The sequence below is a fragment of the Myotis davidii genome, unplaced genomic scaffold (assembly GCF_000327345.1).
Source record: "Myotis davidii unplaced genomic scaffold, ASM32734v1 scaffold370, whole genome shotgun sequence".
Classification (NCBI taxonomy): domain Eukaryota; kingdom Metazoa; phylum Chordata; class Mammalia; order Chiroptera; family Vespertilionidae; genus Myotis; species Myotis davidii.
In genome coordinates, this window is record NW_006288615.1 from 7,996,332 (window position 1) to 8,011,520 (window position 15,189).

Here is a 15,189-nt window from a genome sequence, read left to right on the forward strand (position 1 = left end):
TGGTGGCAGGTGAAGCTTGAAAATTTGGGGAGTTTATCCACTCCGTGAGCAGCAAGGGCAAACATGAACACCGACGCCCCTGCGGATGCCCCCAGGCCTGCACCCTCCCTCGTCCCAGCGGAGGTGGAAACACCCAATCCAGCCTGAGGTGGCCCTACCGTATGGTCCCGGCCAGGAGCGGGTTGAACGCGTACAGCCAGTCGTGCATGTCCTTGTCGCTACTGGCCTGCAGCAGGATGCCGCGGTGCTCCGTGCACACGGCGAACGTGTGGGGCGTCTGCAAAGCACCGCGCTGTGAGAGGCACCGCCCCTCCCTGGGGTCAGCACTCAGCCAGGGAGGAGGGAGCAAGAGGGGAGACCCACAGGATGGGGGCGCTGACAGGGCTATGTGAACTCTGCAGAGCGCATGGCCTAGCCCGGAAGGTTCTGCAGGACACCCCTCTATTCTCATGCCCCCAGGGCCCCTTGCCACTGCTCTGTGTCCCCACCTCACAGACCAAGGCTCCTTCCCCCGGGCCCCTGGCACAGCTGTGGTCCAGATATGTCCACTGGGCCCCGTAATCCTGGCATCCCTTCTTTTTAAGCTTGAACCCTTGGCATCAAGGTTTGAGTTCCCATCCCCACCCCAGGGAATCAAAAATCACCTAGTGCCACTGTAGTGGCCCAGGGAAGGAGTCGGGGCTCCCAGCACCCAAATCCATAGCTGCGCTTGCTCAGAGGAGCAGGGCAAGGCTGGGGGGCAGAGGGCTGGACTCCTGGGCCCACAGCACTGCTGGCCTGTGTGGCTCGGCCCACCCCACCATGGGCATCCTCAGGAGGGGACAGGGTTGTTGGCCCTGGGATGGGAGAAGGTTAATGCTTGTCCCATCACCATCACTGGTTGCCACCGGGACAATGAACCCCATGGGTGGTAGCTGCCCCGGCTCCTGCCTTCTCCTTCCCTGCCTGGGACGCACTGTGTCCTGCCAGCCCAGGGCCTGCCCATCCCAATTCCGTGTCCGCACCTTGAGCATGGCCTGCTGGTCCTCGCTGTACTCCACCTGGGCAGTGGAGAGGTTGAGCACAAACCTCTCTACAGTGTCCTTGTCATTGTTGTACATGTAGGCGTAGGGCCGCCGCACCACCACGTAGCGCTTGGCCCAGCCGGCCGTGTGCGGCTCCAGGAAGTGCAGGTAGCCCTTCTTGGAGACGATGGGGCTGTGGGAACAGGAACGTGTGCTCGTCCACACCCTCCTGGCAGCCAGTGGGAGGCCCCAGCTTGGAGGTTCATGTCCACCATGAGCCAGGTCCCCAGCCGTGCCGCCAGTGGGCCTCCGAGAGGAGGAGCCAGGACAGAGGCACCTGGGGACCTGGCAAGACCCCAACCTGGGAGGCCTGAGACCAGAACCACCCACCTGTCTCTGAGCCTCGGTCCCCAGCTGGAAGATGGTAAAGCGTAGGAAGGCTGCGGCTGCCCTGGCCTGTCACACCGTGACCCACGACCACACCCACCAACAGTGGTGAGCTCAGGACATGTGCATGGTGGCCACACCGGTCATTCGCAGACACATCACCACCAGGGCCCTGCTCTGACCTCCCCCAGCTCTAGGTCAGGGGGCAAGGCTGGCCGGTGACCTGCTCACCTGACCCGGACCTCCTGGATGTCGGGAACCAGCGGGCGCTGGGGCTCCTTGTCCGATTCCGTGGCCCGAGCAGGGGAGGGGATCTTCTTGGAATCAGCCTCTGGCACATTCTCGGGCTCCGGGCTGGCCGGCCGGGAGCTGGGCTGCAGGCTCCTGGGGGAGAGGAGGGACGCTGCCGCCCATCACTGGGCCCAGAACCACCCTTCCCAGGCTCCTGATGGGGCCTCATGCTCTCAGAGCCGCTGTGGCACCTCTGGCTGTCTGACGGCCACACCCACAGTCTGGCCCACCCGATTCCAGGATTGTGCTGGACACTGTGGGGAGGGGTCAGCTGTGAGGGGCTCCACACCTCTCTCCCGTGGTGCTCTCTGCCCCTCCCCCTTCACCCCATAAAGGTGGCTGTAGCCACTCGTCATCCCCCAAATCGAGTTGAAAGAGACATACAAGTCTCTTAGGGACCGTCTGGCCCACGGCCCACGTCAGGCCCTATGACTGACTGCACCTGGTGGCCCAGGAGGCCTGTCCCAGGATGACAGCCAGAGGATTCAATACCATTTTTCTTTTTGTTTTTAAGAAGAAATTCAGGAAACGCCAAGGGATTTAAAATTGGATGATCAGACATAAGCGGTGTCAGCAGTATGTGGGGAGGGTCTCTTCCCAGCACGGCTCCAGCGCCATGTGTCCCTGTCTGCAGGAAAGGGCTCAGGTTTTTCTCACTGAGCATTTTATGAGCGCCGCCCCATGAAAAGGGTCTCGTTTTGTGCTATTTTGACCTGTTCCTGCATTTATTCAGGGCTGGTTTTAAATGTACGCGTCAGCAGAACATGGCCTCAGAAAGAAGGTTAGGACATCACGCTCACAGCAGGCTGCGGGGTGGGCACAGGGCAGACTCTGGGGGCAGTGCCTGCAGACCCCATGCCACCAGGCCTGCCCTGGATGTCTGGCTACCCCAGGTGACTTGGCCACCCGCGCCCCCTTCTCTGCCCTCTGTGACTGAGTCATGGCTATCGTCGTCGTCGCTCGTCTTGCAGAGCGGGAAGCTGTGCAGGAGCCTGAAGGCTCACTCACCTCAGGTCGGCTGCTCCATACCGCCCTTCGACCAGAGAGGGGCAGGTAGAGGAGGGAGTGAGCGTGGCCACCCCCAGAGGGGACAGGGACGTGTCCTGCAGCAGTGTGACGGACATCTCAGAGAGCTGTGGAGGAGAGAGAGGCTTTTTCAGGGGACACAGGGAGGGGACAGCCTCGTGGTGGGGACATGATGCAGTGGCTGATTCCTGCACCTTTGCTGGCATTTGAACTCCCATTTAGGGCACCCCCACCCTCACTGCCAGTACCTCCCACCCCCTCCCAGCCCCACCAGGGACTCATGGCTGTAGGGCTTCAAAGAGCATCGAGGACCACACTGGGTGGTGCTGGGGAAGGTGCGGCTGAGCCAGACGTTAGGACATGCACCCTGAGGACCATGGGGAGTGGCCCCCCCAGGCAGAGGGAGAGGCCAGCATGGCAGGCTGCGGGGCAGGGAGTGAGGACCCAGGGTGGCTGGCATGCCATGGGATACTGGTGTGGAAGCCATGAGCCAGGTGGGGGCTCCGGGCCTGACTCGGTGCCCACCTTGCTCTCGCTAGCGCTGATGCAGACGTGGCTGTGTGTGTACTCTCTGTTGAACGTGTGCGTGAGGAGGCGCAAACACTGCAGGGACAGCAAACACCCAGTCAGGAGTCTGCCGAGGGCTCAGCCCCCAACAGCACAGAGACTGGCCCAGGTGCCCGGCACTGCAGGTCAAGGTGGGAGCACCTGCAGGCCTCTAAGAAGACAGGGCAAGCTGGGGAAGCCTCCCCAGGCAGGACTGGGACTGGGCGAAGGCCAGCTCGGTGGCCCCAACCGCAAAATGGGCTGGGATTCGGGTGATCAGCTCCCCATCGATTTCAGTATTTAAGAGAGGACATGCCACTGCTCAGGGAGGAGGCTCCCAAATTCCAGAGTGGGTGCGGTGGGGGCTGTGGGCAAGGGGACTCCATAGACCCCTCATCCTCCCAGCTCCAGGCCCTGACAGGACCCAGCACAGACAGGGCCATGTCACTGGAGCTCTGCCAGGGCTGGGTCATGGCCGTGCTGCCCACCCGCCCAACTGCCCAGCTGTCTACCTTGACGGCCAGCTCCCGCTGCCTCTCGTTGGGAGTTTCCGGGGGCGACGCTCGGCCGTCAGCCGAGAGTGGGGAGGAGGCGCTGGACAAGCTGTGGGCCTCGGAGTCCTCGCTGGAGGCCGGGGACAGAGTCTCGGGGCCGGGCCGCTGGGTGGTCTCCAGCTTCTCCCGCAGCAGCAGGTAGTGCCGGGTCTTCTCCACCTGCACAGAGAGCACGTACGGCCTCACCTGCTGCACGCAAGGGCAGGGAGGGCAGCCCGCAGAGCACCAGAGCCCAGGTCAGATCCTGGGAGAGCAAAGCGACCTGGGGCCACGCTGCTGACGGGGAATCAGCCCCTCCCGTGCCCTGCGGCCAACACGCTGCCCTCCTCCATCCTGGCCTCCTGCCCAGCCTGTGCCAGCCCCGAGCAGATGGACGCTCGACACGAGCATCCGGCAGGGTCCAGGGGGTGGGTGCGGGCCTCTGCTGCCTGCTGTCCACAGCTGCTGGTCACTGGGCCCCTGACTTAGCGACAGAGGGCCTTGCCCACCCCGATTCCTGGTCTCTGTCTGCAAGCCAACAGCCCTCCGCAGTTAGGTCCGTGAGAGCAGTGTGAGTGCCCTCGCTCTGTCCTGGGGTGGCCTGGGACCCCCGGGGTCTGGCACAGACGCACCTCCTGCAGCAGGCTCAGCTTCTCCAGCTCCCACTGGTGGTCCAGGATAAGGCTGTCACTGCGGGGCCTCCAGCCCGCCAGGTTCTCCTCACCCCGCACGTAGGCCACAGACGTGTCCAGCACCCGACGGCGCCGCCGCTGCATCCCTGAAAAGGGTCACCTGTCTGACCACGTCCCCACCGGGGGTGCAGGGACAGGGCCCTGGGTCAGCTCCCCCTCCCCTAACCCTTGGTCCACCCTCAGGGCCACCCTGGGCTCGCCCAAGGAGAGTCATACAGCATCCGTCCCACGGGGGTTAGAGCTTGAGATGCCCTCCCTTCTGCCAGCCTTCCCATTGCTGCCTCGCCCCTCCCTGTCCTCCAGCCCCTCAGGACAACCTTGGAGAGGCCCGTGCTTCTCACAGGGAAGGAACCCCTCAATTGGCAGCTTCGCTGACGTCACCTGGAGTGACCCAGAGGACCCCAGGTGACTCGCAACTAAGTTCCACCCGCCCGGCTTGCCACAGAGAGCAGGACAGACACCTACCTGGGCTGCCCGCATCGGCCACATGACACAGGCTGAGGTCATAGACACCAGTTACACGGTTGCTGTTGGGGGTAGAGGGAGACATGCTGTCACTAAGCACGGGGATGCCCGGAATCAACTCTCACCACCATCAAAGGCACATTGGGCACCTGCCCTGCCCATGCAGGAGGCCTCAAAGGGGGAGCTGGGTGCCAGACCCCCACACTGCAGCCCTACTCTGATAGTCCCCATCTCAGACCCCCTTTTCCCTGGGACTGCTGATTCTTCCAGGGCACCCACCAACCCTCTTGTGGACGTCTCAGATGGCTGATCGTGGCCAGCCCAAGGCCACTGAGTCCTGACCCCCACACTTCCTCATCCCACTGTGCCCAGAGAGGCCTGGACATGGGGGGCCCACGGGACAGAGCATGTGGGGAACCTCACTGCCTTGGCACTGTCCCCCCAGAGTGCAAGGAGCGGTGGGAGTGGGAGAGGCACATCTGGTTCTAGAGTCTGACTCTCAAGTGCTGCCAGCCTCCATCCCGAGTCCCCTCACCAGACCCTGTGGCTCCCGGGAAAGAAGGTCACCTGGTGGGGGGGTGCAGTGTGGCTCCCCAACATGCCATTGGTGACCCACACGTGCCCCCCTGGCTTCCAACAACCCCAACATCAGGGTGAGGAGAAAGGCCGAGAGCAGGGGGCCAGCCAGAAGCGAACAAGCTGGGCTCTCATCAGCCTGTGCCCGAGCATCCTAAGCAGTCCGGTCTTTGGGTGGCCAGGGTGCCCAGCCCACTCCAGCAGCTCACCTCTCCGAGGACCGCAGGCTCCCGCTGCCGAACAGATTTCGGATGGAGCGCGAGGCGGGCAGCTTGGCGTCTCGGGAGTAGAAGACCATGCAGAAGTCCTTGGTGATGACGGCTGGCTGGGCACAATTCTCCATCTGCAGGGACAGGGAAGCAGGGGCTCAGGCAGAGGGACACGCCCTTCTAACCTCCTGGGGGCAAGAGCCACGGCACTGACCACAGCCCAGGCCTCACCGGGCCCCACGTGGCCCCGGAGCAGGGTGGAGAGTCCCTGCTCCTCGCTGGAGCACCTCCCGGCAGAGGCAGCAGGCCCTGCCTACCAGGGCTGCCGAGGCCCGAGGGTCACCATCGATCCAAGACACGCTGCACAACACGTCTGTGAGAATGTACCCACGCGGTGCGTCTAACCCGCCACAGACCACATCACGGTGGCAGGTGTGGTGTCATATGCAGCTGCTCTTTGTGTTCCTGAAGCTCAACTATAGCTCTGACAAAGCTGATGGGCACTGGGGACTTGTCTGGGCAGAGCCATTACAGATGGAGGAGTAGGCTCTGAGCGGGGGCAATGCCCTCACCCTCGACACTGACCCTAAACTTCCAGATTCCTGGCTACCGTACCCACTAGATTTGCCCAGGCTCCCAGCCTGCTCCTGCGCGTCAGGCCCTGGGGATGGGGAGGAGGCTTCTGTTTTTGAGCTGCCTGGAGCATAGGTGCCACCTGGCCACACCGAGAGCCCACACAGTAGAGATGCGGGTGGGCTGACAGCACTGCCGCTCGAGGTGCGTGGGTGTCGCGAGGACTGGGGGAGACAGCAGGGTCGTGTGGGCTTGTCCAGAGCGCGCTCGCCCTCCTTGCCCTGGGCAGGCACCGCTGGCTCAGGGGACAGGTGATTTCGGTGGCATGCCTGGGCACAGGAGCCTTGCCTCAATGTAAGCAGAGACGGTCATGTAGATCTTCTCTCTGTATGGGGCCGCTCGAGGTGCGTGGGTGTCGCGAGGACTGGGGGAGACAGCAGGGTCGTGTGGGCTTGTCCAGAGCGCGCTCGCCCTCCTTGCCCTGGGCAGGCACCGCTGGCTCAGGGGACAGGTGATTTCGGTGGCATGCCTGGGCACAGGAGCCTTGCCTCAATGTAAGCAGAGACGGTCATGTAGATCTTCTCTCTGTATGGGGGAAGGTCCTGGTGGGGAGCAGAGAGAAGGTAAGAACGACATGCACGCCACACCGGGCTGGGGTGGGGACATGCAGACGGACAGACAGACAGAGACATGTGGCGACCCGCAGGGAGTGTCGCTGGGGTCACAGGTCCGGAGGACTGGGGGCAGTGTCCAAGAAAGACAGTCCCCTCCTTACTCAGGACTGGGGGGGGGAGGGGGGGGCTCCAGATGCCACCAGCAGGGTGTGCCCAGCTGCCACCTCCACTGTGGACGAAGGGTGGCATGTGGTAGCCCACAGCTCTCAAGCTGAGAGCAGGGAGGGTGGGGACAAGGAAAGAGGGGAACGACTACAAGGGTGGGGACAGGGCGGGAGCCTGGGTCTGAGTAAGGAGGTGCCATGGTCTCTCCTTGGACCCTAAGGAACCTGCCCCAGTTTGCAAAACCCTCCAGGGCCCACCTCCTCCATGACCGACTCGCCCCTGGGAGAGGAAGGGCCCTCAGGGAGGATGCTGGGAGTGGAAACCGGGCAGCCAGGTGCAGACAGCGCCACTGCCCCTGCGGCCAGACTCTCCACTCAGGCAGAGCAGGCTGAGGCCTCTCCTCTGCCTCCATCTCCAACCCGGAAAGATAATGAGCAGAGCATGAGCCAGGGGCCGGCAAACCCCTCCCCGGGTGGGGGCAGCTCAAGCCATGGACGGCAGAGCTCCTAGAGTCGTGCCCGCATATTGGAGGTGGGGAATGTGCCTCAGTGCCCACTGTGGCCACCGTGGGCCCTGGCAGCACTGCACAGCCCCCTGCCTCGCCCGGTTTCCATCCAAGCATCTTCACAGAGACACAGCTGAGGAACACATCAACACAACAGCCGGGCAGTGGCACAGGCCCAGGAGTGTGGAGGGTGCCTGGGGAGCCAGGCCGCGAGGGGCATGGGCAGTGCCTCCGCTGCCCTTCTCTCTGTGGCACCGCCCAGGGGCGCGGGGCTAAGCGGTGGGAGGGGGCCGGGCCATGTCACATAGGTCATTGAGGACAAAGATCCAGGGGAAGGGATGTGAGGACAGCGGGCGACAGAGGGTCAGAGAGCGCGGGGAGACATCAGAGGAGAAAGGAAATTGAAAAGCAGCGGAGGAAGGACCAAGCGAGTGCGGAAGAGAGTGATTGTACCTAGTATCATTTCCGAATGAAACGCTAAAGGCGAGGCAGGCAGGACACACGTACACACACAGAAGAGATTCATATGTCAGAACAAGCACTGTCACCCGCCCGGCACAAGCTAACGGACATGGGCCACACACCACTCCAAGCACCACCCATAGTGTCTGCAGGGAGAGCCTGGGTCTGTCCCCTGCAGGACCAGGTGGGTATTCCTGGAGCTGCGGCCAAGACCTAGGGACGCCGTCCATCTTGGGGGGCCCCAAACACCCAGGCTCTGTAGGGCCACGCCTGCAGTCCCCAGACTCTCCAGCTCCAATGCCATGGCATAGCCACCTGGCCTCGGCCTGTTGGCAGACCTGTCTCCCTGCCTCAGAGCTGCCTGGTGGTGACATGAGCTGTTACTCGAGCAAGCGCACTGCCTGAGGCCTGGGTGGCGCACGTTCGCATCACTGAGATTATTACTAGAGACCCGCCCCTCGCCGCCCAGGAACCGGGCCTGGGGCTGTGGGAAGCAAGCCCACTGGACACGAGGCCCCTCGGAGATGCTCCTGGTGAGAGGCCCTTCGTGGCTAGATCGTGGCTTTGTCCTGATCGGACACTGGTGACCTAGGATGTCTCCAAAAACCTGACTGCTGGGTCTCACAGGCAGGGCGGGTGGTGGGAGAGGCCCTCCTGGGCCTTCTACTGCCCCATCACCCAGGTGCCAAGAAGGCCAACCGGACCAGGGTCCAATCTGGCACAACCATGATGCTGCCCCAGCCCCCATGCCACCTCCTGCAGACCCCCCATCAGTGTCTCCATGTACCACGGATACCAGACCCTGGAGCCCAGGCAGGGAGGGTTCTGGACACCCGTCCTGAGCCCCAGTTCCTGAGGCCTCTGCAGAGGGGGTCTCCCCCAGGCCCCAAGTGAGAGTCAACAACGGCGCAGGTGTGTGCAGGGTGGGGCAGGTGGCAGAGTGACAGCCACAAGGGATGCCCCAGAATTGCAGGGCACAGCATGGGAACCAAGGACAGCTGCCCTTCAGTCACACGGCAGGAACACAGACCCAGAGAGGCCACGAGGATGCGGCTGGGAGGCTGAGGAGGCCATGCCAGGACCCTCACTCACGAGCAGCACAGGGTCCTCTCAGGACCTCTCTGGACACCAGGTCACCCAGGAGGGAGCCCCATTCCACACAGCACCCCTCACTCTGCCCCACGACCCATTCAGCTAATCCCCCAGATATTGATGTCAGGAGAACCGTGTGGCCCAGACGTGGGGTCCCGGGCCTGCGGCAGCAGCACACTGTGGGAATGTGTTAGAAATGCAGACTCCCAGGCCCCACCTCAATCCCATGGGGACCCTCTCCCCACTCATGAGGCACAAGGCACTGTTTGTACTTTACCTAGAGCAAGCATGTCAAACTCGCGGCCCACGGGCCGATACAGCCCACAATGAATATTTTTGCGGTCCAGACAATATAACGTACGTAAGAGACGTTTTAATAAAAATTTCATCACTTACTTTTTACAATATCCTGTTATACATAATTATTAATAATAAACTACAACATTCACTAATGACTGATTACTATAATCGTGTTGCATTCATTTCCCTTATGTGCAGGTGCACCATTTCTCTCACTAATACTAGCAATGAATATTTTAGCAGCCCATTGCCACATCATTAGTCTTGTACTGACTTGTTTGGTATGCACAACAGGAAATATTTCACTTTCGGAGATCGAGAAAAATAGTTTTATTAGCGTTACACTTACTAATTTGTCTAGTTATTCAGTGTCTGGTAAGTTAATGTTCAAGAAAAATATTAATTTTTATTAAAATGTTCTATTATTTTATGTTAACGATGACTCATTTATTTCAGCCCTTTGTATTCAGCATGTCTCTATCAAAATAAACCTACGTTTCTATGAAAACTGAAGCGTTTGTTTTTTTTGCGGCCCACATAAACTTAACCTTGTTTATTTGGCCTGTGTTAGCCTTTGAGTTTGACATGCTTGACCTAGAACCTTTCTGGGGCCACCATGTTTGAGGGGGGTGGTGTCTAGGACCAGCCTGAGCGCTGAGCTGGTTGTGGAAATGCAAACTTAAACGGAATATCCACACCCCCGTGCAATCATACTGATGGGCAGGAAGTTTCCACTCATCAGGAAACCAGCCCCCACGTTGGGTCCCTTCCAGGGATGAACCGGGGCCGGGGGGCTCCCACCAGCGCCTTCTGAGGACAGGATGCAGCCGCCTCCGCCGGCCTGGCCCACCTCCAGGACCAGCTAGCAGGCCGCCTCCTCCAGCAAACCCTCCCGGCTGCCTGGGACAGGCAGGCCCCTGCTCCAGGCCCAGAAGGCCTGTGCCCCCTCCTCGGTGCGGCCACCACCACTGCAGGTCACTGCCTCACCCAGCCAGTGCTCCCAGAGAAGGGCTTGTCGCAGCCTCTGTCATTGAACAGGTGTGTGTACACGCCCTCAGGGACACACCCGCAGGAACCACTCACAGTACCCATTTGTCCAGACCATCACAGCCAGGACCCAACAGAGACACAGCCTCAGATGGTCCAGCCGTGCCACCCTCAACCCCCATGTAGCTTACAGGCCCAAACATTCAAGCTGGAAGCCTTCGGCTACCCACAGGGGACCCCCAGGACCACCTCATGGAACTCTGGCCAAACCCACCAGGACCCAGAACGTGACAGCCTTGACCCTTCGCTCAGAACAGACTGAGGCTGTCCAGCCTCAGGGGCCTCGACTGGGTTCGGCGGGGATGGGAGGTCCTCAGCCCAGGAACCTGAGATCACCCAAGCGAGTCCAGAGATTTACTGGGCCCTTCACAGCTGTACTGTCCACTTACTTCCTAAAGGGTGTGTGCTGGCCACAGCCAGGTGAGGGGCTCACACTCAGGGGTGGAAGGGGGAGAGGTGGAGATCTGGCGGGTGGCTTCACTCCCTCCCTCTTTTCTGTCACCCTTTGGGGAGCCTGGCCAGCCAGCCTGCATGCAGAGCGCCCGCTGCCCTCCGGCAGGGTAAGGTCAGGTGGGTACAGGGTAGGCAAGGCTTGGGGTGGGAGGAGCGGGAGCCAGCCACTGTCTACGGGAGGGCAGCCAACTACCAAAGCAGCCAAAACCGAGAAAGGGGCAGAAGGGATTCAGCCAGGAGGGTGAAGAAGCAAGTTTAAAAAATCAAAAAGATATTCTAAGGAAATAAAAGATGAAGAAACAGGAGGGAGAGGTGAGCAAGTGTAGAAGGAATCCAGGAAGTGGAAATTAAAACTCAGGGCTGGGGGGGGGGGGCAGGGAGATGCTGAAAGAAAACCGAGGGGAAAAATGATACCTAGGCATGTCCGAATCAAGAAACTGCCTGCAAAACACAAACAGTCACAGGTTAGTGAGGCGTTGGGGCCGTGGGGGGTGGGGCAGCGGGCAGGGACATCGGGCAGCGGCAGGGAGGGGAGCTGCACAGAGAGAAGCCACCAAGCCGGAGGCCCACTCTGAGCCAGGGAGGCTGCAAAGCGTGGGGCCTCAAGCAGCGAGGCTGGGGCTGTGGCAAAGCTCGTGGGCAGCCCGAGACCGGAAGCCTGAGCTGGGTTGGGGTCACCGAGCCTCAGCATCTGAGCGGGGAGAGCAGCCGGATCCACCACGGGCTCCGAGGATGTCAGCCAGGGTCCCGGGAGAAGGCCCTAGGGAGGGGCCCGCTGGCCTGGCCGGCCAAGCCTGAGCATGGTGCCTGCCTGGGGCCACCGCTGAGGAGGGTCCCCAAGGCTTTTCCAGGACAGGGCGGGAGGGGGGCCAGGCGGGCCAAAGCCAAGCATGGAGCCAGAGCAGCGATGGTCTACGCCGCCTTCCTGTCCTGGGACCAGGGCCCTGACTTCAGGCACGGGGCTGATGGACCCCAGAGCTGCGCTGGGGCTGCCTCACTCCCACAGCCTCCAGGTGCAGGACCAGAGCCCATCAGCAATGGGACTGGGGCCTCCAGGGACAGGAAGGACCTTTTAGCCAAAGCCCTGCTGGCTTGAGGTCCAGCAGCCTCCTAGGCTACCCTGGGACTTAGCCCAGGGCTGAGGCTCCCCGAGGTGCCCCCAGCAGCAAGAAGACCCACCAACACAGCCCTCAGTGTGGGCTGGGAGGCCCGGGAGGCACCCCCTCCACCCCTTTCCTTTGCCCCCCACTCCCTTCCTGCCCCAAGCATCTAGGAATTGCCAGAGGTCGGGGGAAAGCTGAGGTCCAAGGCATCGCTCAGCATGACACACAGACCTCTTCAGGGGCACATGCCCTCCCGTGGGGGTCCCGGTTCCCATGGCCCAGACACAGCAGCCCACATCTGTGCAGGCGGCCCCCGTGTGGGTGGGCGCCTAGCCTTCACCGCCAGGTCCCGGGGTGCATTCGCACAGTGACAGGCCCACCCCACCCCCTGTCCGCCTCACCGTCCCAGGTGCAGCCCCAGCCTGCCTGTCATGGTGTCACCTTCACATGAGAACAGCCCCCAGCCCCTCCCTCCTCTGGATATGAGTGCAAGGTGAGTTTCTTCTAAAAGGTTCCAGGGCAGGGCTGGAACTAGAGCCTCATCTGCCCCTGCTGGGGTCCCTGATCCCCAATCCCCAAGTTGCTCATCTGAGGGACGGTCCCTCACAGCCCCCCTCTCAGGGTGTGGGAGGCAACTCCCCAGGACCCTCTGTCCGCACAGACATGGGCGCTTCCACAATGTGCGCACCACCTCCCTCTGCGAGCACATGCAACCTTCACAGCCTCAAGGGCCCATGGAGACACCCACAGGTCGAGCTCAGAGAGTCAGGCAGGAGCAGGGCTTGGGAGCAGCTGGTGTGGGACTGGAGCACCCGCTCACCTCCCCACCGCCCTGGACAGCAGCCCCTCAGACCCAGCCATGCCCGCCAGTGACTCCAGGACGCTCTCCGCAATGTCAGTCGTGAACCCCCAGCCCCAGCTGGCTCCAGCGTCTCCCGTCACATCCCTCCCACCCCGGCTGGTTTGTCCCCAAGGTGCCCCACACCCAGTCCACTATGCCAAATGCCGGGACAGCCTAAGCTGTGAGATCTTGACCATCACCTGGGAGCCTTGACAGGAATGGCCCAGTGACAAGGAGTGACCGGTGGGCACACCTTCACCCAGGATGCTGGGCCGCCAACCCAGTGCGCCCCTGAACCGCCTCCAGGACCCCTGGTCGGTGTTCCCCTGCCAGAGGTCACACAGCTGCCTCAGCAGCAAGGTCGGGGAAATATGGGATGCTTGTCCTCCCACCACCCATGGTAACCACCCACCCACCCACTCAACTGCCCAGACAGGACCCAGCTCATTCCCACAACTGCCCCACAGTCCCTGCCAGGCGATCGGATGAACAAAGACGCTCACACATGCACCACGGGACTTTGAGGCCACAAGCCTCCCTCCCTGCTCCTATTCCCTCAGGCAGGAGGCCTCAAAGCTTCAGGACCAGACACCCCAGCCCATGTGGGTGGACCCAACATGTCCAGGCCAGCCAAGGGTACCACAGGCTGACACCCCAACCCCTGGGGCCCGAGCCAGACGGACTCATCTCCAGGGACTCAGTAGCAGAGCCTGCCGCCCAAGGGGACTCACCGGTCATCCTGGGCCGGGTGGATGTACCCAGACGAGAGAATGTTGAGAGATAAGATGTTGGGGTCAATCAGGGACTCGTCTGTTTCTGGGGTGTTTCGGATGCGACCTACGGAAAAGATGACAGGTCCGTGTCACTTTCAGGTGGGCAGGTGGGGGCACTAGGTAACTGCTCACACCTCTGCCTGGGCCGGAGCTTCTGCACTGAGGCCTGCAGGGAACTGGCTCCCGGTGTGGCCACCAGGGCATCTGTCGAAAGGTAACCCCATGGTGGACAGGGAAACCCATGTAGGGTCTGCAGCCGGCCCACTGCTATAGGTCAGTGCACGGTTCTACCATCTTTCCTCCTGCAGTCTAAGTTCTGCGCTTCTTCCCTGTCTGCTCTCTCCTAACAGAGTCCAATCACTCAGGCCAAAATGCTCAGGCTTCCTACCTGTTGGAAAGGAAATCTTAGCAAGATGAGGACAAAATGTTGCCTCTTCTCATTATACTTAAAAAAGAGAGAGAGAGAGAAGAAACACAACCTGTGCCATCAAATGCTCCTGCAAGGGGCTTTTCCAACAGAGCCCCCCAAGCTGCCGCCTGCACGCACTCGAGGGGCGGCTCTGTCTGTGGAAGCTGCCAGAGCCACTGAGTCTGGAATCCTGCCTGAGGGCCTCACTGATCACTTCTTGCTTCGGCAGTGACGGTGAAACTGACCCTTCTGCTTCTTCAAGGATGGACACATCCCAGCTGCCTTGCCCTCAGAGCCCTCTGAGCCCCAGGGACACGGCCACAGGCACGCCTGGGCGTGGTTTTGAGAGGAGCCATCAGCTCAGGGCAGGCAAGGGCTGGGGCCTCACGCTGACACACGGGAACGGACAGTTTGTGTCCTTGAATGAAAACTGGGAAGACACGTTCTTTACAGGTTGGCAGAGGAAACATCGCTAGCAGACAAAGAGTTCACAGCATGATGTCACGGAAGAAACCCGGCTAAGGTCCCGGATGAATTGCATTGTGTCCCCCCAGAATATATGCTGCAGTGCTAACCCCTGGCACTACAGAATGTGACTTTCCTGGAAGCAAAAGACCCTGTTTGGCAGCTGTAATTGATTGAGATGTGGTAACACTGGGCCCGAATGCAATCTGACTGTCCCTGTAAGAAGAATCCACGAGAAGACAAAGGATTGGAACGAGGCGTCTACAGATCCTACAAGAGGCCAGGAGGGGAGGGAGTATGGCCACCTGCCAGCCCCCCTGTCTAGGATTTATGCCTCCAGAACTGTGAAGAGGAGAAATTTCTGTTGTTTTAAGCTACCCAGTATGTGGTGCAAGCTAACACAGTGATTAAATAGATATTTGGAATCATCACCATGGCATAGTCCAGTGATGGCAAACCTATGACACGCGAACTCATTTTTTTGGTTGATTTTTCTTTGTTAAATGGCATTTAACTATATAAAAAAATCTCAAAAATATAAGTCTTTGTTTTACTATGGTTGCAAATATCAAAAAATTTCTGTATGTGACACGGCACCAGAGTTAACTTAGGGTTTTTCAAAATGCTGACACGCCGAGCTCAAAAGGTTCACCATCAC

The 15,189-nt window shown here is 60.6% G+C and overlaps 1 protein-coding gene across 6 annotated transcripts in view; it reads right to left on the reverse strand.

Moving 5' to 3' along the window:
* KIF1A (kinesin family member 1A) overlaps positions 1-15,189 on the reverse strand; it is a 74,525-nt gene that overhangs the window by 3,476 nt on the left and 55,860 nt on the right. For 3 of the 6 annotated variants that reach the window (XM_015561934.1, XM_015561936.1, XM_015561935.1), the window contains exons 38-40: positions 13,616-13,721; positions 11,355-11,381; positions 7,835-8,063 (exon numbers count right to left, since the gene is read on the reverse strand). In XM_015561934.1, coding sequence (XP_015417420.1) covers positions 7,859-8,063; positions 11,355-11,381; positions 13,616-13,721 — 338 coding nt within the window. In that variant the 3' untranslated portion in view covers positions 7,835-7,858. Of the gene's footprint in view, positions 1-158; positions 278-1,004; positions 1,198-1,622; positions 1,776-2,690; positions 2,816-3,233; positions 3,312-3,766; positions 3,968-4,419; positions 4,566-4,944; positions 5,007-5,729; positions 5,864-6,650; positions 6,775-7,338; positions 7,354-7,834; positions 8,064-11,195; positions 11,382-13,084; positions 13,211-13,615; positions 13,722-15,189 lie in introns of those variants that run through there. The other 3 variants (XM_015561939.1, XM_015561937.1, XM_015561938.1) reach the window with 3 other exon arrangements.